Source organism: Labeo rohita, chromosome 18 (genome assembly GCF_022985175.1).
Source record: "Labeo rohita strain BAU-BD-2019 chromosome 18, IGBB_LRoh.1.0, whole genome shotgun sequence".
NCBI lineage: Eukaryota > Metazoa > Chordata > Actinopteri > Cypriniformes > Cyprinidae > Labeo > Labeo rohita.
Window position 1 is genome coordinate 18,895,125 of NC_066886.1, and position 22,886 is coordinate 18,918,010.

Below are 22,886 nucleotides of genomic sequence, written 5' to 3' on the forward strand. Positions count from 1 at the left end.
GTCTTGTCTGTCAACATGTTGTTTCCTCTTTGTTCCACGATGTATTTTTCACTGCGTGAGAACGTGATGTGTTGTGTAAAGAGTGGTGTTTGTCTGACATAGCTACAGTAACTAAGGAGGGCGGGCTTTTGCAAAGAGTCAATTATGACTTTTTTTTTAAACAATCGCATAATTACCTGTTCATTTTGCTTGGAAGGTATGGTTACATTAGTCATATTTCCAAAAAAATTTCATTGGCAAAAAAGGTTTATTGTTAATAGCGTAGTGATGTATTAAGCTCTCTTTATTTCTGTTGGTCAGCATGGCTAACTTGCATGACCAACTTGAACGTGAGGGAAATCTGCATGGGAAACGTTTTTGCCCTCAAGCGAAACTTCAAAAAGTGCTGATAGTTGTTGAAATTGCTGGATTTTGCCCAAGAAACTTTGCAGAACAAATGTGAACACACCTAAAGGCAGAAACAGACTTCTGAAAATTAAAAATTGATAAAAAACATCTGCTGATCCAATGCTACTGTATATATGTGACCCTGGACAACATAACAGGTCAACATTTGAAACTGAGATTTATACATCATCTTAAAACTGAATAATAAGCTTTCAGTTGATGTATGGTTTGTTAAGATATGACAATATTTGGCAGAGATACAACTATTTGAAATCTTGAATCTGAGGGTGCAAAAAAATTAAAATGTTGAGAAAATCACCTTGAAAGTTGTTAAAATTAAGTTCTTAGCAATGCATATTACTAATCAAAATTAAGTTTTGAAACATTTACAGTAGGAAATTTAGAAAATATCTTCATGGAACATGATGTTCACTTAATATCCTAATGATTTTTGGCATTAAAGAAAAATTGATCATTTTGACCCATGCAAAGTATTTTTGGCTCTTGCTACAAATATACCCTTCTTTTAACAAATATTAATGTGAAAAATGCTAAATTATTATACTTCAATATATCAGCCCGTATAGAACTAATGTGTCGTTTTTAGCGCAGTGAACTTCTTTTTGAGCAGCATGGTTTGTTTGCATTTGCACATCACACCCTGGCATCGAGTATCATAATCCAGTGAAACATTTGCAATCATACATTGTACGAGTGTTTCAGCTATGCATAGCACCTACTCTCTCACTTTCTCTTCCTCTCCTCCTGCACTCTTTGCTCTATTCATGTCATTCAGAAAACAACTTCTCCTTTCTCTTTGGAAATCCCCCCAACATCCCCCTACCCCTTCCCTGCCACAGTAGCCAGTGTTGTACTCCCAGTTCCTGGCTACATCTCCAGCTCCTTTACCCTACCCCCAACCCTCTCCCTCCTGCCTCCTGCTTTCTCCTCATCTCCCTTTTTTTCTCCCTGTGCTAACAAGTCAGGGAACATGCAAATTCCTCCCTTTCTCTCGTTAATTGATTAATTGATGCCAGAGCCCTTTGAAGGCCTTGTTTGTCACCCACCCTCACTCTATCTTTCCCTCCGTAAGTCTATCTGCAGCCTCTTCATCTCTGTGCTCCATGTACCAGTAGATGTCAGATATGACAAAACAAGTATATTTGACAAATCCGAATTTAAATGAATTTAAACAGATATAACGAATTTAAATATTTCTTTCAAAGTATATATACATATATAAATTGAAACAATCTTAACACAATACATAAAGTATATTAAATACATGTTATAATATTAAATTTTGTTAATTATATTTATATTTTTATTTCTGTATAAAAATATACAACAATACACAATACATAAAGTATATTAAATACATGTTATAATATTAAATTCTGTTAATTATATTTATGTATAAAAATATATGTAAAATACTTCTCTTAAATTGATTAGAAATATTTTTAGATAACACACACGTATAACAAATATAAAATAAATATTATATATATGTATATATACACACATATAGTACATATTAAATAATTGCAATACAAATTAACTATATATATATATATATATATATAAACTATTAAAATGTATAATTATTAAATATGTATACTTTACTATACTATACTCTCTCTATATATATCTATAAAACTGTTATACTTATGTATTATTAAAATCTATATACTTAATAATTTACTATACTAATAATGTGTGTATGCACACATATAGTACATATTAAATAATTGTAGTACAAATTAACTATATATATATATATATTATACTTTCATGTATTAGTTTTACATGTATGCATATATTTAATATACATTTAATATTCAATATTTCATTATACTTAATACTAAATATGAAATATTAAATATTGTTATTGTTTTTAGATATTATACACACATGTAGCACATATATAGCATAAATATGATATACACACACAGTATATATTAAATAAATTTTTTATAATGTATAATTGTTAGAAATGTATATTTTACAATAAATGTGTGTATGTGTGTGTGTATATATATATAAATATATATTGAATATTAAATAATGTTATCATATATATATATATATAATCATATAATAAAATTATTATATATTATATTAAATATAAAATTTGTATGCAATATTAAATGCTTTTATACATATATATATATATATATATATGTATAGACCACAAAACCAGTCAGAAGTAGCATGGGTATATTTTGTAGCAATAGCCAAAAATACATTGTATGGGTCAAAAATATTGATTTTTTTATGCCAAAAATCATTAGGATATTACGTAAAGATCATAAATTTCTCACTGTAAATATATCAAAACTTATTTTTTGATTAGTAATTCCATTGCTAAGAATTTCATTTGGACAACTTTTAAAGGCGATGTTCTTAATATTTTGATTTTTGGCACCCTTAGATTCTAGAAATTCAAATAGTTGCATATACTGAAAATACTGCCCTAACAAACCATACATCAGTGGAAAGCTTATTTATTCAGCTTTCAGATGATGTATGAATCTCAATTTCAAAAAATTGACCCTTATGACTGATTTTGTGGTCCAGAGTCACATATAATATCAAATATTACATGCTTGCAAAAACTTGCTGTAATGAGACTTGCTGATACCATCATTGTAGCCGCTGCTAAGTTTGTCATTTCCAAGCAATCAGATAAGACCTCTGCGATAACATGCACAAAAAAGACGCCCCCAAAAGCTTCTAGTCAAAACTATCGATCCTATCGTTCTCATGTAGCTTCATGTCATTTAAGTAGTAGTTATACACAGGCAGACTTTGTATGTATACTGACACTCATGTACATTATGACATATATTAAAATCTGACTCCATATGTAGCGTTGGCTAACTCACTGATTAAGCCTGAAATGAGTTGACACTAGCAGTGTTTCTTCACAACACCGACCATTATGTTCCTGCTAATGCCTCTTATGTACTGTAAACACAACGAGCGAACATACCTCTATCCACAACAGGTCACAGGAGAATAACTAGGTCAAAAGCAATTCATCTCCCTAGTGCGAAATCCCCTCTTAAAGATCAGAGACAAGCACCACTGCTACTTCACAGCGTACACATGTGAATCTACACCGTCTTGCAAGTGCAAACCTAGAGCCAGAGCCCCAAAGGGAGAGTCTGAATGATGAATGTGCAGTTTGAACCGTTTTGAGAGCGACTAGCCTGTCTCTCTCGCAGAGAACTGAAACCTAAACACAAAGTTCTGAAGAACATGAGGAGAAACCACAGCTTTGTCAGATAACCACAGTGATCACTTTGCAGTGCGCTGCAAAATGAGGCACAGACAGAGTATTATCAAACCTCAAATGCACATTAAACTCAGCGACACAAAGAACCAAAGCAGATTTTTGCGTTGAAGCAACGTCATTTCTCAAGAGTGTGGACACCTGTCAAAGCATAGTCAGAATTGAAAAGACAGTTAAAAGTGTGTACCTTTTTGACTCCTTGCGATTCATGGTGCCAAATTCTGTTCACCGGTGTCCTGACGGTGTCCCCCGGGCTGCTTAAACCCTTTCTTGTCCCATTGGGTATCTTACAGTCTCTCTCCTCCAGCCAGAGGTACTGAGTGACCTCTTACAGGCTGGGACGAACAGTGGCTGCTCAGTCACGGCTGTCAAAACTCAAAACCTGAAAACCAGCTGCTGTGGCTCAGAGTTTTCTCTCTCTCTCTCTCTCTCTCACTCTTTCACTCACTCACTCGCGCTCTCTCTCACACACCCCCTCTTTCTTTCTCTCAGAATATTACCAGAGAACGTGAACCACAGGGCACAGAGTTAACCAAAACAATAAATAAAAGAACCCCTATTCGACAAACAGTGCATTAAAAATGAAAAAGTACAACTGTAGGCTCCAAAAAGTTAACAGAATCAGCATATTCACAACAAACACTTAACTGAATTCAATACAAACAAGTCCCTTTTTGAAATACAGGCACTGGCTCTGACAGATAGGGGAACTGTCATCTGTGTGCATGTGTGAGAGAGGGAGGGGAAAGAAAAAGTGAGTGAGAGAGAAGAGAGGGAGAGATTGAGCTCTTCTGAAAGAGTGTAAGAGTAAGTAATACAAATAAAAATCATTGTAAGGCCAACTGAAAATAGACAGAACTGACAACAGGATGAGAAATCAGTCTTGAAGGACTGAATTTGCTCTTCTTGGCTTCCTACATGTGTACATGTCTACACATATTTCAGCTGTTTTAGTCTGTACCAGTTCCTTGCCTTTAGGCTACAGGTAAATGAGCAAGCCTTCGGGTGTGTATTCCACGAATTTCCGCGTACAACGTACCATATGTAATAGTTGCATGTCTGTACCTGCTGTGTCTGTTCATTTGTTAGCCTAGGGTCCAATTTTTAAGTCTTCATCCCTTCTCTTTCTCTCTTTAACAGTAAGGTAGTGTCTCCAGGGTTGAATCCCTCCACGTGCAGCTGGAGCGGGACACTGAAAGGATGCCTTGTTGAGCATGGAGGAGAGGGGAGATGATAGGAAAGACTGCTGCATGTGTGTTTGTGCGTGTGTCTGCATGCAAACTCTGTGGGAACCTGTGCCCGTGTGTGTTTTCACACAGAGGTGGGATTCTCATACAAGCCAGACGAGGGGGACTTCTGTCGGTTAAAGGATGGGTGAGAATGAATCAACCGCTATCGTTCAGAATGACACCTAGAATATCAATTCTGTGAAATGTGGGCCGTCTGTTCTGTATTAAATGTCTGGGTTGTTGCAGATGCTGTCGTGTTTTGTATGAAGACTGTTTTTGACCTTTTTTTTTTTTCCTCACCACAAATGAACTTGCAACAGGGCCCTTGCTCATCACTCCACCTTTGTTTACTTCCTCAAAATGGTTAAACTAATCTAAAACTTTCACATAGCAAGAAGAACTTATTGTACAGAGTTCTTTCTAAGAGAGGGTGGTGTTTTGTCAGTAACAGGCGAAGCTAGATGTATTCTCCTGTAGCTAAATATTTTTTTTCTTGTTCTTGACCATGTCATTTTCAGTAATAGTGTCTCGCTGCAAATTCTGCAATGTGATTGCATAACTGAAGAAACCACATCGGCACCCGTCATCTGCCTTCCGTATTGCAGAGTTTACAATTACTAAGGTATCAATAGAAATTAAACTGAATTGTCGCATCAGTTAGGCCTGCTCAGTGACTAACTAGAAACTGGTTCTATCAAGCCTAGACAGGCTATTAATTACTTCATCTGTTAGGTCAGTCAGAGCACAAAATGAGCAAATATTTCCAATATGTAACCATCATTTCCACCGAAATACCACTGTTACTATGGTTATTTCTATGGCAAAAACTGTGGTAATTTCCCTGCTGAAAAAACAATAGAAACCATCACAGAAATCCTAATGGTTTCCACTACAAATACTATTACAAACCATTAAAAAATGGGTTTCTGTAGTGTGTTTTGGAACATATTCCATTAGGATTTAGCGGTCTTAACAAGCCACCAATAAAAGGCGACCAGTTGAAATCCTCAGGGTTCATTACAGTTTCCATTAAAACTAATAAAAGTATCATTATAACCAGTAAAACCTTTACAAATTTTGTAAATATATTCACAAATATAAAATGTATATGATTTTTATCAGTGTATTAACTTTTATCCTATTTTATATACAATACGCAATTATATATTTAATATACACAATAATAACCTATGAGATATTACTGTAAATGTGTTGATTTTTCCACACACTCATCTGTATAGAGTGCTTTCACAACGCATCATCAATCAGCCATATTGGCGGCAGTGAACGTAAACAATTCCACTGAATTGAACAAAACTTATTGCTGCTGAAAATGATCAATTTCGAAAGGTGTTTGTGGTTGGCCAAACTAAACCAGGATTTCCAGAAAGCAAAAATCTTGACAACATTTGTGTTTGTTTTTATCACTTTCAATCAGGTAGGTGAAGTATTAGGCTAATATCTTAAATAATACTGTTGTACATATCTATTAACCACCTATTAATTGTAGTTTGCCAAATTAGTGCACTCTTTCCTGCTTACTAAGTCCATCTCTATATGATTTAGCAGCTTCCACGCATTTTTCCATGGTTTATACAGCATAAATTACCAGAACAATGTATTAAGTAGTACATTAACCTTGTAATCCATACTGTTGTTTACATTCGAGTATCGGCAGTATGGCCACACATCTGGGGAACTGACAAATCGTGATAGCACAGGTACATCTCTGAGACGTCTATCTGACGTCTGCATTTACATCTGCACAACGTATTTTTTAGATTGTTTGCTTATCTGCAATAGGACGTTTCCTATCAGATGTCAAATAGATGTCTATTAGATGTCTTTAAGATGTTTATGATTTGAAATGTATGTAAAACTAACATCTTACAGATGTTTGTACACAGCAGATGCTTTCCAGATCAAGTGATCTTTAACAGACATCTTGCAGACATACGTGCTATCTGGGAACTCTCTATTAACTGACACTACATTGAATACAGGTACTTTTACAAATTTATTTAGCACAGAACTCAAATGATGAGGTAAAAACAGCTAAAAAGTGAATAAAATGCTGAACCACTTCAATAATTAGGCCTATATAATGTTTAACATAAATAAATAACTAGCTAGCTAGAAAGCTAGCTTACGTTAGCAATCGGACGTTAGGCACGTTATCAACTGGATTTTTGAAAAACTGAACAATTTTTACTACATGGCTTGTTTAATGTTTACTGTCATTATCTAATTATGTTTGAGTTATTTATTTATTTATTTTTGCTTTTCATTAGTTGGGAAATCGTTACGTTACGGAATATGAATATCATCAGGCAGTGTTTTATTCAACGGCGGTGTAACCAGTTTGGCTAATTTATTATTAAGAGTATCACGTTATTGTGTATTACCGCAATAGGAACCTAATACATTATCTAATTTTTTAAACATAGTCTAAAGGCATTACAGTCATAGTAATTATCTCATTTAGACTATATTTATACTGCAAATAGTTCTAGCTTCAATTTTATTTCCGTGCCAAGTTTGTGAGATGCTACGACGCCATCTAACGTTCACTTCACATGACTACAGTATAGCGAGCAGCAGCAAACCTGAGCAAATGCACTCGGCTTCCCAGTCTTCATTACGTGCTGTCTGAGCATGCTCCCTGAAGTTCAGTCCTCGGCTGCCAAGAAGACCCCCCAAAATCCATCAGCATCCTTGTTACTCCATACTCAGATGTAGTTGCAGTTGGACTTAGGAGAGAGGAGGGACACGCTCAGAGATGACACTTAGATGGAGATTGTGGAGGTGAGGAGTGATGCCAGCTGTCATCTTTGTATGCTTGTGGCCTGTTTGAGAGTGTGTGTGGTTGGGTGCAGCACATTGGCTGTATTTTCCTAGAGTAATTTTAGGGGTGTGTTGCTTATGCAGCTGTCAGACTGTCTAGCCGACTGGTGGTCCATTGATGCAGAAATGGGAAATATTTGATTGAAAATAGAATTACCTTGTCTGTCTATCTGTCTGTACTTCTGATTCACATCTATCTATCTATCTAACTGATTGTTTAATTGGCCTACTGGCTCAGTGCCTGTTAGACTGTTGTGTTGATTTTATGTTTATCGCTTACGTTTTGTTCCTTTTCCAGAGTTTTATTATTTTAATGTGATGTTTATATAGTGTATTGTATAATTTAATGTAATTTCATAGTGTAATTTATACCCAATACCACTCTTGTATTTCCAAACGAAGGTTAAACAGACAAAAGTTACGCTTCAGCATTTTAGTAAAAAGAAATTTAGAGAATTTTGGTTCTCCAGCACCCAAATTTTGGCAAAATGGCCTCATCCTCCACTTAACTATTTGTTTTCTAATTGTATTAAATTGCATATAATTTTAAACAATTGTATTTTTTGTTAAGTATTTGTATACAATTCTATACAAATTGTACATAATATATAATTGTTTGTCTATTATATATGTATATATATATATATATAAATTTATTTCAAATGCAGTGCATTATTATTAAAAATAATTTTAATTCTGTTTTTCTATTAATTCGCGGTCTGTATTCTGTTTCAGTCACGGTGCGTGCTGAGCACACATATGTACCCAATATATCCGGCTGTGTTCGGCTCACATTAGGACTCCACTGTGTTCAATCTGTTTACTGTGTGTTTTTGCACAGTATTGCCATAAAATACCACAAGTTCTGAAAAACTACACAAATGTTATTATTTGATCAATTCTGATGTAATCTGTGCTTCTCGTATGGCTGAGTATGCATGTGTGTCTTAGTGTCTTCTGCCAGACATCATCACACACAAGCACATTTTCCATTTATAGCTCATTAGACTTGTGGGAGGATCAGTTTTAGGCAAAGGGGGTGGCCCAGTTGTGCAAATATGGTTGCGGTGTGAATGTGTAAGAAGGTAGAGCACCATCCACAGGATCTGAGAGCGAGGAAGCTGAGAGAGAGAGAGAGAAAGAGAGAGAGAGACAGAAGCAGCGCTGAATCTTCTGTCACTCTCTCTCACTCCACCGTGAGAGCTACAGGACTCATGCTGTCCTCCAGCACACCCACACACACACACTGAGAGAGAGAGAGAGAGAGAGAAGACACTGAAACACACTGAAGAGAAAACGGAAGGATTTTCTGATTTCTCCTGAGGAGCTGCAAATAACCCTCGGAGAAGGATGGCAGAGGGAGAGGGGGGAGATGAAGAGATACAGTTCCTACGGACGGTAAGTGATGCCTTCTTGACCCATTTTGATTTTATAAATATACTTTTTTGGCGGGGGGGACTCAAAGTTATATCACAACGTAAGAGTTCTAGCTAGTTTTTGCCTGTGCATTATGGGTATTTTTGTGTATACAGGGCCAAACCATCGTAGACATTGAGGGGGGCGCTTATGTTTCCCCCTCTAATATTCAGACTAGTGGTTAAGTAGTAAAATGCAAAATTCTTAAACTTTTTCATCTGGTACAATCTTGAACATATGGTTACATCATTGCTGTTGTTAAAGAGTTATAAATATTTCTGCATGTGATTGGGCATCTGTTTGTTTGTTTGTTTTAAATATGCATGCTTATTTATTTGTCAAGTGCTTAGTGAAATTTCACGGGAAAAATGTCCATTGGCAATAGTTTAGTGACTACCAGTCAAAAGTTTTTGAACAGTAAGATTTTTAATGGTCTCTTTTGCTTACCAAGTCTGTATTTATTTGATCTAAAATACAGCAAAAGCAGTAATATTGTAAAATATTTTTACTATTTAAAATAACTGCTTTTTATTTTACTGTTTTTGAAAATGTAATTTATTGCTGTGATCAAAGCTAAATTTTCAACATCATTACTCCAGCCTTCAGTGTCACACATCCTTCAGAAATTATTTTAATATGCAGATTAATATAGAAAAAAATACTTTTATTACTCAAGGATGCTTTAAATTGATCAAAAGTGATGATGAAGACATTTATAATGTTAAAAAAGATTTCTATTTCAGATAGATGCTGTTCTTCTGTACTTTCTATTCATCAAAGAAACCTGAAAAAAATCAGCTGTTTTCAACATAATAATAATAATGAATGTTTTAAAAGCAGCAAATCAGAATATTAGAATGATTTCTGAAGGATCATGTGACTGGAGTAATGATGCTAAAAACTCAGCTTTGAAATCACGGGAATAAATTACATTTCGAAATACATTCAAATAGAAAACAGTTATTTTAAATAGTAAAAATATTTCCAAATTTTACTGTTTTTGCAGTAAATTGGATTAAATAAATGCAGGCTTGGTGAGCAGAAGAAACTTCTTTAAAAAACATTTTAAAAAATCCCTACTGTTCAAAAACTTTTGACTGTTGGACAATGCAGGAATTTTGCGTGGACAACTTGAACCCGTTGCGAAATCTGCGCAAGGAAATTTTCAAAAACTCTCATGGATTCCAATTGAAATAAATGGATTTCACCCATGAAAATTCGCCAAAGAATGGTAAATGTTTCCCATTCACGCTCTCGGTCTTTTCAGGTGGACTAATTTGTTGAATTGTCCTCGTGGTGTTTTTGGACATTTTCTGATGGACGTTTTTGCAAGCCTGGTTCTCACCCTGTATTTAGTTGACTATTTTTATGGTGGCCCACATGTCTTTTGACCTGCTTATGGAGTTGATAGTCTGCCTAACAGCTCAGTGAGGGACGACGTCTCTAATCAGGGACATGTCCTGCTTTTATTATTGCTGACTGTAAACACATATTGTAAGTGCTGCATCTTTTCGCTCATTCTTCTAGAAGATTCTGCCATTCAGTGGATGTATGTGAGTGTGTGTGGATAGACAGCGGCTGGTGCATCTGTTTGCATCGTTAGCTATTTTTACCTCAGGAAAGGAGAGACTTTCGGAACAGGAGTGGAAGACGCAACAAGCAGGCCAGCTCCTTGAGGGGGGACAGCTGGCCTCTGCCCCCTCATCTCTTAAACTGAGGTAGAGTAAGCGAGAAGCCAACTGCTTAGACGATCTATAGGGTCGGACGTACAGACAAAAGACAAAACCAGGTTTGAGAGAAAAGGGCAAATAAGAAAAGAACAAGAACAAGCAGAAATAGAATTGTATAGCATTTGTAGCATATAAAAGGAGACTGAAAGATTGTGAAAAAGAAAGTGGAAGATTTTGAGCTGAGATTGTCAGAGTTCTTACTCAGGGGGCCAGGGCCCGCTAGAGGGCCTCAGCAAATTTCCAAGGAGGCCACTGGATAAAAATTATATTATTATAAATTATTAAAGATATATAAAAATATGGTCTACTTTTAATATACAGTATTTTATGTATAATTTTATATTTATTCACTGGCTTAACTCTAGGCTATTTACAGTTGCAACGTAAATAGCAATGCAGTATCCAATTATATTTTAGAGTTGTAGCTGGCGGTTTTATAAATGGACGTTGAAGAACATTCTGCTGTCTTTTGAAACGTCTGTCTGGAAGACTGTCAATCCATTTGTCCAGTGGGATCAGCTGATATCTCATAATACACCCTCATGTCTCTTTTAGGAATGCTAATAAGAGTGTTATGTGGATGACAGTGCAGCAAAGAATCCCTTTATGATCAAAGGTCAACTTTTTATATTCTTCACGAGACACCAAAACAAAGTCTCACAGCTGTTCTGTGCCCACATGTGTATAAACAGACAATTTTGTATTGTTGTTGGGAAAGAAACAGACTATAGACTTGTCTGTAGTGGAAATGATTCTTTACAGGTATCACAAGATTTCAAATATAGGCTAACAAGTGACTTTTGAACTTTGATCTATTGGTTACATAATCAATTTAGTTGGTTATTTCATTCTTTTATGCTTATTTTTTAGTGTCATCTGTGTTTGTGTGTGTGTGTATGGTAGAGATGACCCACCTCTTCCTATTCCACCTACCACCTATTCTGTTGTTTTTTTATATCACTGTATGAGGACTGAGAAGAGAGGGATGAGTGGAAATGAAGGAGGAGTGTATATGTAATACACTTCAAAATAGTTTTGTACCCAAATCAGGTATGAGAGAACATATTCTGTCAGTGTGATTTAAAGTCAGCATGAAAACCACTAATCTATAATAGAGAACACAATATAGTTTAGTACTATAAATATATAAAATTTATATATATAAAATTTATATATAAAATTTATATATTTATATAAATTATAGTTTAGAACGCAATGAGCGATCCAATTATATATAGATCAGTGATGAAAACCCTGTTTTACTTTACTTATTGTGAAGATTGCATGTCACTTCATATCAAATGAAATATTTAATTTCATAAACAAAAATCAGCTGTTTTCAACATAATCATAATAATGAATGTTTTATAAGCAGCAAATCAGAATATTAGAATGATTTCTGAAGGATCATGTGACTGGAGTAATGATGCTAAAAATTCAGCTGTGAAATCACAGGAATAAATTAATTTCGAAATACATTCAAATAGAAAACAGTTAAATAGTAAAAATATTTCAAAATGTTATTGTTTTTGCAGTACATTGTATTAAATAAATGTCTGTTGGACAACACAGGAATTTTGCACGGACAACTTTTACCCGTTGCGAAATCTGTGCAAGGCGCTTTTTTGCTAATTAAAATAAAGTTAAAATACAGTTAAATATAACAATTCGATTCAACTTTAACTTAAAAACCTAAGCAAAAATACACTATTAACTATGACTTTAGCCTCAATAAATTCCTAATAGCTGCTTATTACTAGTTAGTAATGTAGTTGTTAAGTTTAGGTTTTGGGTAGGATTAAGCATGTAGAAAAAGGTCAATCAGACTGTGTTTTATAAATACTAATAAACAGCCAATATGCTAGTAATGTGCATGCTAATAAGCAAATAGTTAATAGGGAAAATTGGTTTCTAAACTGAAGTGTTACTGAATCTACTTTTTCTATTTTGTATAATGTAATTATAGGCTAGTCACAATCATAAATAGCCATTGCTATTCAGGGTTTGTTTTAGCAAACTTTCATTAAATCCTGGCTGTGGACTTTTCACAGTACAATCAATAAAAAACAATAACAATAACTACTTTTTTGTCTTGTTTCCTTTGAAAAGTTCAGATTATAAAAGTAAAATGTATTATGAATAGGGACTACAGTGAAAAAATAAAAGAAATGGACCAAAGCGGCATACCGAAATATGTTTGATTTTCTTTATCTGCATATATGACAATATCTCAACATAAATGTAATGAAAGGTGCAGATTATGTAAGATTTTCTTTGTATGCATTTCAGAGGTGCAGTATTATGTGCTGTGTGAGAGTGTGTGACTGCTGTAATCCATACAGTGACTCAGCATGTGTGGGTCAGTCAAGAACCGGCAGTTTTCTGAAGGGCTCACCAGTGTTGGTCCTTGGGGGAATCCTTTCAGGAAAGCCCTTTGGCTTTCACTGACTGTTTCTGAGACTGTTTCTTTTTTCCTTTTGTCATGCCACTCTTTCATAATAAGAGTTTCAATATAAGAGTAGTGTGCCACCCCTAGGGTTCTAATAGAGGCAATCAACAATGTCATAAATCACATGGCATTTACAGCTCAGGTGATTGACGCAAACAAGTGCCCAAGATCAAAGATGCTATATTTCAAAAGGGGGTCCTGCTCCAGCCAAGCAACTGCCGTTGAGATGAATGCAAATTCAAATGCTAAGGGATAGGTTTCTCCAGATTTCATTGAGCTCCTTAAAGGTGTTGAAAATAAAGAGACGGAAAATAGAGAGAGAATAGCATCAGTGGTGTTGGAGTGCATTTGAGGGGGTATTCGGGTTCCAGGCTATAGCAGCAGTTTCCTTTTATAGTTCCACCACTATAAGTGCCTGACACTCAGGAGGGAGAGCAAGAGAGTCTGTGTCCTACTTCGTCTTTGCCTGAATCCATAGGGAGGACAGCGGTGTGTGTATGTGTTTTTACATGTGTGTGCTTCACGTGAAGCATAAAAACAAATAATCACTTTAGTAATCAGTTGTAGACTCTTGAAAATAAAGGTTCTTTATTGGCATCTGTGGTTCCATCAACAACCTTTAACATCCATGAAAACTTTCCATTCAGCAAAAGATTCACGTTTAAAAATAAAGGTTCTTTATTGGCTTTATTGGCATCTGTGGTTCCATAAAGGAACTTTAACATTCACGAAACCTTTCCATTCAGCAAAAGGTCTGTTATACTCTTTAAAAACAAAAGTTCTTTGCTGGCATCCATGGTTCCATTAAGAACCTTCATCTATTTAAACTTTCATTTGCACGAAAGGTTCTTTATAATGGCAAAAAGGTTCTTTACTGGCATCTGTGGTTCCATAACATCCATGAAACCATTTCATTCTACAAAAGGTCCATTACACTTTTGAAAATAATGTTCTTTATTGGCATCTATGGTTCCATGAAGAACCTTTAACATCCATGAATCCTTTCCATTCTGAAAAAGGTCCGTTTTTGAAATTAAAGGTTCTTTATTGGCATCTATGGTTCCACGACGAACCTTTAACATCCATGAATCCTTTTCATTCTACAAAAGGTCTGTTATGTTTTTAAAAACATTCTTTATTGGCATCTATGGTTCCATAAAGAATCTTTAACACCCATTAAACCTTTCCATTTTGTAAAAGTTCTGTTACACTCTTGAAAATAAAGTTCTTTATTGGCATCTATGGTTCCATGGACAACCTTTAACATCCATGAAACCTTTCCATTCTGCAAAATGGAAAGGTTTCATGGATGGTTCGTATTGGCATCTGTGGTTTCATGAAGAACCATTAACATCAACGAAACCTTTCCATTCTGCAAAAGGTCCAGTACACTTTTGAAAATAAAGTTCTTTATTGGCATCTATGGTTCCATGAACAACCTTTAACATTCACAAATCCTTTTCATTCTACAAAAGGTCCATTACGTTTTTGAAAATAAACATTCTTTATTGGCATCTATGGTTCCATAAAGAATCTTTAACATCCATGAAACCTTTCCATTCTGCAGAAGGTCCATCACATTTTTGAAAATAAAGGTTCTTTATTGGCATCTATGGTTCCATAAAGAACCTTTAACATCAATAAAACCTTTCCATTTTGCAAAAGTTCTGTTACACTCTTGAAAATAAAGTTCTTTTTTGGCATCTATGGTTCCATGAACAACCTTCAACATCCATGAAACCTTTCCATTTTGCAAAAGGTCCGTTTTTGAAAATAAAGGTTCCTTATTGACATCTGTGGTTCTATAAAGAATCTTTAACATCCATAAAACCTTTCCATTCTGCAGAAGGTCCATCACATTTTTGAATTTAAAGGTTCTTTATTGGCATCTGTGGTTCCATGAAGAACCTTTAACATCCATGAAAACTTTCTATTCTGCAAAAGGTAAGTTTTTGAAAATAAAGGTTCTTTATAATGGAAAAATTTCTTTAGATCATTAAAATGTTCACACTAAGAAAAAAAAAGGTTATTTTAGGAGCTGATCACTGAAAGGTTCTTTGGGGAACCCACAATTGTTCTTCTATGGAAACCCCCTCATTGAACCCTTGTTTTTAAGAGTGTATAGGGAAAAGGGTATTTTCTTAGATTTTTTAAATGTTGTTCACACTAAGAAAATGTTTTAGAACATTTCAGCCTCTCACAATCTTAGTAATATGGGTATTTAGGGGTTTTCTGCTATGTTATTTTTTGAAATGTTGAAAGTTTTCTCTGAAAACACACACATCTGTGATATGTGATTGGCCTCGGAAATGAGGAGAGAAGGATCTAGAAGCACTAATTTTAGTGCACAGTTATGCAGATAGAGCCCACAATAAGGTCCTGTCTGTCACAGGGGACTCTTCATGGGCAGAAAGAGAGGTGCGAGGTGTGTGCGTGTGTGTGTTTGATGGAGGATTAGACTATGAGCTCTTCAGAAGATTCCTCAGGTCTTGAATGTGTAAAGCAGGAGTCTTTCTTAGGCTTATGTTTTACTTAGCCCACAGATGATCAAATCTACACCTCAGCCCCAACAGACCATCTGTTCATTGACAGCCAGAGTTCATGTGTGCTGTCATGACCACATCTTACACAATAAACAGGTGTTTGATCTGGTAGCACTCCAGTGTCTTTAAAGAGAAGAATCACTTACGTCAACCGGAAACTTTAATTTACCCCTGAGTCCACTACTGCACTGTAATGTGTGATGGAAAATTACTCCAGGCTTAGATTATAATGCAAATGCACCAGTTTCATACTGTACATTTTATTTTCCTTATTTGTAAGTCTCTTTGGATAGAAGGCTCTGCTAAATGTCTAAAAGTGAATGTAGATCTTGTCATATTTTATCTACTCATTAATATTTATATTATTGATTAATATTTATAAATATTAATTTTTTGCAATAATGATGTAGAAGAATCAATTTGGGTTCTACGGAGAATTTTTAGGAAACCAGGAAACAGTTCTTAAAGCTTTATTTACTATAAGAGATCATTTGTGCAATAGAAAGGTTCCAATGATGTTAAAGTTTGTTTTATGAACCGTAGATGCAAAAAAGGACCTTTATTTTTGTGTTCAAAGCAGTTATTTATAGTTTTTTCCCCCTACATTGTACTTTAACAAATATAAAATTGGTCTGTGCTATTATCAGTAATATAACATTAACATTACATAATTGTCAGATTATTATAGGTCAAGTAGACTGATAACCGATATTTTGAACCGTCTGGTGTAAAAATGAAAATTAATGTCAAAATTAAAAATAACAAGGACTAACAAAAGCTTTCTTTACATGCTTTCAAATTATTAAATTATCAAATCGGTTTTGAAAATGGCCGATACGGATAACCGTAAAAATGCCTAATATCAGCGCTGATAATCTGTGATATTTTCAACCAATATATGTCTGGTGTAAAAATGAAAACAATGTCAAAATTAAGAAGAACAAGGGCTCTAAAAAAACTTTCTTTAAATGCTTTTAAATTATTTCGAGGGCAAATCGGTTTTGAAATAGCTAATACCAATAACCATAAAAATGCCTAATATCGGCACTGATAATCGGTGATATTTTGAAGCAATATATGTCTGGTGTAAAAATGAAAATTAATGTCAAAATTAAGAATAACAAGGACTCTGACAAAAGCTTTCTTTACATGCTTTAAATTATTTAATTATCAAATCGGTTTTGAAAATGACTGATACAGATAACCATAAAAATGCCTAATATCGGCACTGATAATCTGTGATATTTTGAACCAGTATATGTCTGTTGTAAAAATGAAAATAATGTAAAAATTAAGAATAACAAGGGCTCTGACAAAAACTTTCTTTAAATGCTTTTAAATTATTTTATAGGCAAAGCGGTTTTGAAAATGGCTAATACTGATAACCATAAAAATGCTTTATATCAGCGCTGATAATCTGCCAGATCGATAATCAGGCAACCTCTAAAGAAGTTATACCAAAACTAGTATATCTATTCATTTTAATGTAAGTCCCCATGTTTTAACCAGTTATTTAAGTGCATTATCAGTAATCAAAAGTTTGTTCAACAGACACTTAGTTGGACCCCTAAAATACATTGTAAGATATTGCTGTTTTTTTTTAAGTATAGTAGGTAGTTTAAGTAATATTTTAAGTTACTTACACTAAATTGCCTGAAATTGGACTTTCTTTGATTTATTTTTTTACACATAGTGTCGACTTTTTCTAGTAGTTTCTAGTAGTTCATTAAACCTCTAAAATACAGTTTGCCTGACCAAGTGAAAATGGAAATTTTTTGGTCATTAATTTATCTAATTACGTTAAATAGTCATTGTTGATATAGTGGGGCCAGAATGGACATTGTCTCTCCAATTTGTGAGTTTTATTGTTTCATTTATTTATTTATGTATTTTTTAATCAGTGTTGAAAATAATTTAGTGTGAGATGCTGGTAAATCAAGAACTGAGTCATGCATGGGTTGTTAATCATTGCTTATAAAAACAATGATTAGGTTCAGAAATCAATTATCAGAATATGAAATTAGAGGTGGGGTCACTTTAATATCTGCATTGTTTCAGCACATAAGTAAACAAAAGTCAGCCCACTTTTCAAATGAGACTATGAGAATATTATATATACTCGTCTGTAGAATACTGGACCACATTAAAGTAATAGTTCACCCAAAAATTAAAATCTGTCATCATTTACTCAGTCAAACAGTTTTGAATTTTCTTTTTTGGCTGAACTACTATATCACTTTAGGAGTCTTTACTGTGGAACTGAAACTGCTTGTTGGATAAACAAAGATTGAAGATCATTTAGGCTTATGTACATTTATCTAAAAATGACCAAAAAGAAGAGGTTTGAGCTTCTATGAGTCAAACATTTTGAAATGCGGTTGGTGAAGTCCTGGTTATGACTCATAAAACTGCAGATTTTTCATGTTTAAGAGCTCTAGATGTTTTCAACAGTTGATGAAACTGCATCAGTGATGAGAACCTTTATAAGTGCCACTCATGTAGACCCCTGGGACATAGAGACAGTACAGTTGTTATAGGCTCACAGAATGAGGTGGACGTAATCTGTCTGTTTAATCAACCAAAGTTTGTCATCACTGTTCCATAAGCCAGTTTTTGATCATATCAAAAGATGATATTTTTCATTTTGACTGTAAATGACCATTTCAGGCCTCAAGTCTCAAGTTGTTCCACTCGCTGAGCAAATCATAATTACACTAATATTACATTGACTTTAATGTACTTTCTATTTGACCATTACAGAAGGAAGTGTTCTTGAAGTGTAATTATGAGAGCTGTACAAGTTTTAATAGCCTAGATTAACTGATTTAGTAGCAAAGATTACAGTTTACAGTAAGCTTAATTCATTTCTGTCATTTAGTTGAACCTACTTGATTGCAATGAGTCAAAATAACAATTAATCTAATAATTAAAAAGCTTCAGAAGTCATTCCAATATGCTGATTTAGTGCTCAAGTATCATTTATTATCAGTGTTGAAATGATTGTGAAAAATTGTGCTGCTTAATATTTTGCGGAACAGCATTTATAGTGCTCTCAAACAATTAATCGCAACTAATCGCGTCTAAAATAAAAAAAAATTGTGCTTACATAATATATGTGTGTATATTTATTATGTATTAGTATGTAAAGAAATACACACACATATATTATGTAAGCACAGACTTTTATTTCGGTTGCGATTAATTGCGATTAATCACGATTAATCGTTTGACAGCCCTGAAAACTTCCATAACAATGTACTGTAAAGGTCTTCACTGTCAGATTTGATACATTTAATGCACCCTTGTTGGATAAAAGTATTAATTTCTTTTTGAGTGCTAATGCTTTTTGTAGCTCCATGTGTGACAGGTTTCAGAGGTCTAAATAGTTGTACGTGGGATATTGTAGTTAATGCATGGTTTTCTGTGTGGCTCTGGGATCAGAGACTCTTCTGCCCTGAAAGAGCCTCTGAACTATCTGCCAGTCAGCAGTGGAGGGGAATGTGAGAATGACAGGTGCACTCACCCAAAATAGCAATGTTGAGGAGTGGGGGAAGGCCCACGGCAGAGCGGGAAAGAGAGAGAGAAGATAGCAAGAGAAGAAATGTAAAGATGGATGAAATTGGAAGGAATCAGCAAAACATGTTTAGGACCAAGAGAACTGCAATGATATTTCAAATTACATTAATATAGTGTTAAAGGCAGAAAAAGGAAATTGAAGACTCGAGAGGGTGCATTTGTAAGTGTGGGATGTATGTGTGTTTGGAAGAGATTCATAATTTTCCTGTCAGTAAGAGTTATGGCTAGAATGATCTCATAAAATATTTGAACACTGAAGTCATCATTTAATACATTTGAATGGCACTGAATTAGATAGAATATCAAAACAACTGCAGTTTTTTAAAGTAAGATAGCTCAAGGCTAGTTTTTGAGCAACTGAAAGATGTTTGTTGAAGATGAGATGCTTTCAAAAACAAAGCATTTAGACACTTTCTAGTGATCAAAAATGTGTAGAATGTGTTTATAGTTAATGCAATGAAGCACTACTGTACATTAACTTAATGTCAATCATCTTGACATTAGTCAGTTGAAAGTAAATGCCATTTTGCATCTAATACTATTACATTTTTATGTGTATAAATTATTTTTTAAGGCCACTGTGTATCTTGTATCTTCTCTTTTTTCCTCCTCACATTTTCTTTCAAGACTGATGAACTCTTTAGCAGACCCTCTCTATCACACTGCCTGTTTCTGTAGTGCGTTTCTGTTGCTGTCAAAATGCTGCCAATCTTTAAAAAGCTGTGAAGTAGGACACTGACAACCGTTTTGTCGTCCTCTTCACCTGCTGTGGTCCTGTCTTCAGGGTAAGTGATATCTCCTTCCTGGAGTGACTGCCTGCAGTACGATCTGCTATCAAATCCCAGTCAACTGAGCTACAGTACACTGATGTTATGACATGCACACACGTTCATTTGATGCTAGAAAATATATGCTGTCTTAAAATGTGTCTTATTTCTGGATCTGTAGGAATGATGAGTTAGTCACTGGTGCATTGAGCCACCTTTTATTATTTATTTATTACGAAAATAATGAGTTTTCCAACTAGATTTCTCAAACTAAAGTGGTTAAACTAGTGTAGCAGCTGCAGAAAAAGTATTTTAACATCCACATAGTTCACCCAAAATGAAAACGCTGTCATGTACTGTCATGCTGTATAATAAATAACTATTATGCAAAATTTGTATTATTTGTTTAAACCGTACAATACAGTATTTACCTTTTGTCTCTTACAGAATTCATAAATATATAAACCTTTTTTTGTATTGAGCATAATGATTGTGTGCTTACTGTGTGCTTACTTATGCATTCAAATATTTTTTTTTCATTACAACTCTTGAAAGATTTTAGCATGGTAATGGATATGACAATGTTAATGTATTTGGTCTTGGTGGAATAGATCTGCTGTTGGTTATTGATGTTGTAGATGGTTGTATTGTAGATTGCTGCTGCTGCAAAGCAAGTACTGGAACTTGCTACTGCCAATACATACGGTGATGCAGTGCTGTGAGTTTTTAAAGGGGTCATCGGATGCCCATTTTCCACAAGTTGATATGATTCTTTAGGGTCTTATTGAAAAGTCTATAATATACTAAAAATTCTCAATGGCTGTGTAAAAAAACACCCTTTTTACCCCGTCAAAATGAGCTCTGCAGAAAATCATCCTATTCTAAAGGGATTGTTCCTTTAAATGCAAATGAGCTCTTGCTCTTAGCGTTCATTTTCAGAACACAAATTAAGATATTTCTGATGAAATTCGAGAGCTTTATGAACCTGCATAGACAGCAGTGCAACTGATACATTCAATGCCCAGAAATGTAGTAAGGACATCGGTAAAATAGTCCATGTGACATCAGTGGTTCAAACTTATTTTTAGAAAGCTACAAGAATACCTTTGTACGCAAATAAAACAAAAATGACAACTTTATTCAGTAATCTTTTCTCTTCTGTGTCAGTGTTCGACACGTTTGTGAGTACCACAACGGAACCCAGATGCGCTGCGCCTTGTTTACAAGCAGAAGAAGACATGCTGTACATAAAACAGTCTTCGTAAACATTTTTGAAGATTTTGACAGAGAGGATGACTTGACAGATGGATGTTCTACATCAGAACGCCAACTCCTGCGTCAGCAGCACCATACCCATGGCAAACGCTTGTCAAAGATTGACATGGAAGAAAAGAAATTGTTGAATAAAGTCATTATATTTGTTGTCTTTGCGCACAGAAATTATTCTCGTAGCTTCATAAAATTACGGTTGAACCACTGATGTCACATGGACTATTTTATCAGTGTCCTTACTACCTTTCTGGGCCTTGAACATGTCAGTTGTGTTGCTATTTATGCGGAGTCAGAAAGCTCTCGGATTTCATCAAAAATATCCTAATTTGTGTTCTGTAGATGAACAAAGGTCTTACGGCTTTGAAACCACATGAGGATGAAACTAGCCCAGTTCCTGACCAAAAAAAGACCTCTTTCATAAAACCCATTGACTTTGGGACGTCACAAAAGGAAACTTGTTTCCATGTTTTGGCCTACAAATATACATCATCCCTGCAGCGCTCTATATGTATCAAGCAACTTTGGAATTTCGTTGTGTGGACAGGAAAACAATAACGTCACCCTATAAATACCACAGTGGCTGTATGACTACAGACAGCCCACCTAGAGAGGAAGTGACATTTTGTATTGGGAAATACTTGCAGGGGGTCCTGCGTGTAAAGAGTGATGTGCCTTTGTGGTCCAGGTTAGTCGGGGCAGACAAAAGCACTTTTAAAATGGACGGTCTTTAATGCACCAGCCAGTCCTTCTCCTCCATATCGACTTTTGTTAATCCACCCACACCGTCCCTCCATCTGTCAGTGTCAGCGGTCAGTGATGGCTGTAGTGAAATGAAGGGATTTGGCTTGAGGAGGTCTTTATCAGCACACAAGAGGAGAGGGGGAATCCCCACACTGTATCTAATTATAAACTGTGTTGTGTGTTTCGATGGCGTGCTTTGCATTTCCTCTTTCACTCTTGAAGTTTGTTTAATGTAGCAGCAGCTTGATTGTACTTATACGTTTATACAATCTTGATCTGTATCTTGAGTTTTTGAGTGTCAGTGTGACTCAACATTCGGTTAAAACCTGGTAAGAGTATTTAACAACGACTGTGTACCGTGCAACATGGCCTCCTATTCCTTATTGCTGAATTGCGGCACAGCATATCATCGTAATGAGAATGTCAATATTCATTGCCGTGTTCCTGAAGGCAGATGATATACACCGGTATAATGGGAAACATCAATAAGTAACAGCATAGAAACATTTGGCTGCTGTGGTCTTGCACAACTTTGTTCTCAACAAGTAACACCCCCAGCTTCCTCTGACCCCACTGAGACCTTTGGGACATCAGTGGTGATGAAACACCTGTGCCTCTCGTGCTCTTTGACACC

The 22,886-nt window shown here is 35.0% G+C and overlaps 2 protein-coding genes across 24 annotated transcripts in view; one reads left to right on the forward strand and one right to left on the reverse strand.

Annotated features, from left to right (window-relative positions):
• Positions 1-4,381, reverse strand: part of rasgrp4 (RAS guanyl releasing protein 4) — a 34,265-nt gene extending 29,884 nt beyond the window's left edge. For 3 of the 4 annotated variants that reach the window (XM_051134786.1, XM_051134788.1, XM_051134785.1), the window contains exon 1: positions 3,873-4,381. In XM_051134786.1, coding sequence (XP_050990743.1) covers positions 3,873-3,895 — 23 coding nt within the window. In that variant the 5' untranslated portion in view covers positions 3,896-4,381. Of the gene's footprint in view, positions 1-3,382; positions 3,563-3,872 lie in introns of those variants that run through there. The other variant, XM_051134787.1, reaches the window with a different exon arrangement.
• Positions 4,382-7,582: 3,201 nt separating this feature from the next.
• Positions 7,583-22,886, forward strand: part of ryr1b (ryanodine receptor 1b (skeletal)) — a 117,726-nt gene continuing 102,422 nt past the window's right edge. For 10 of the 20 annotated variants that reach the window (XM_051135623.1, XM_051135624.1, XM_051135625.1 and 7 more), the window contains exon 1: positions 8,740-9,156. In XM_051135623.1, the coding sequence (XP_050991580.1) occupies positions 9,109-9,156 (48 nt within the window). In that variant the 5' untranslated portion in view covers positions 8,740-9,108. Of the gene's footprint in view, positions 7,720-8,738; positions 9,157-22,886 lie in introns of those variants that run through there. The other 10 variants (XM_051135618.1, XM_051135621.1, XM_051135615.1 and 7 more) reach the window with 3 other exon arrangements.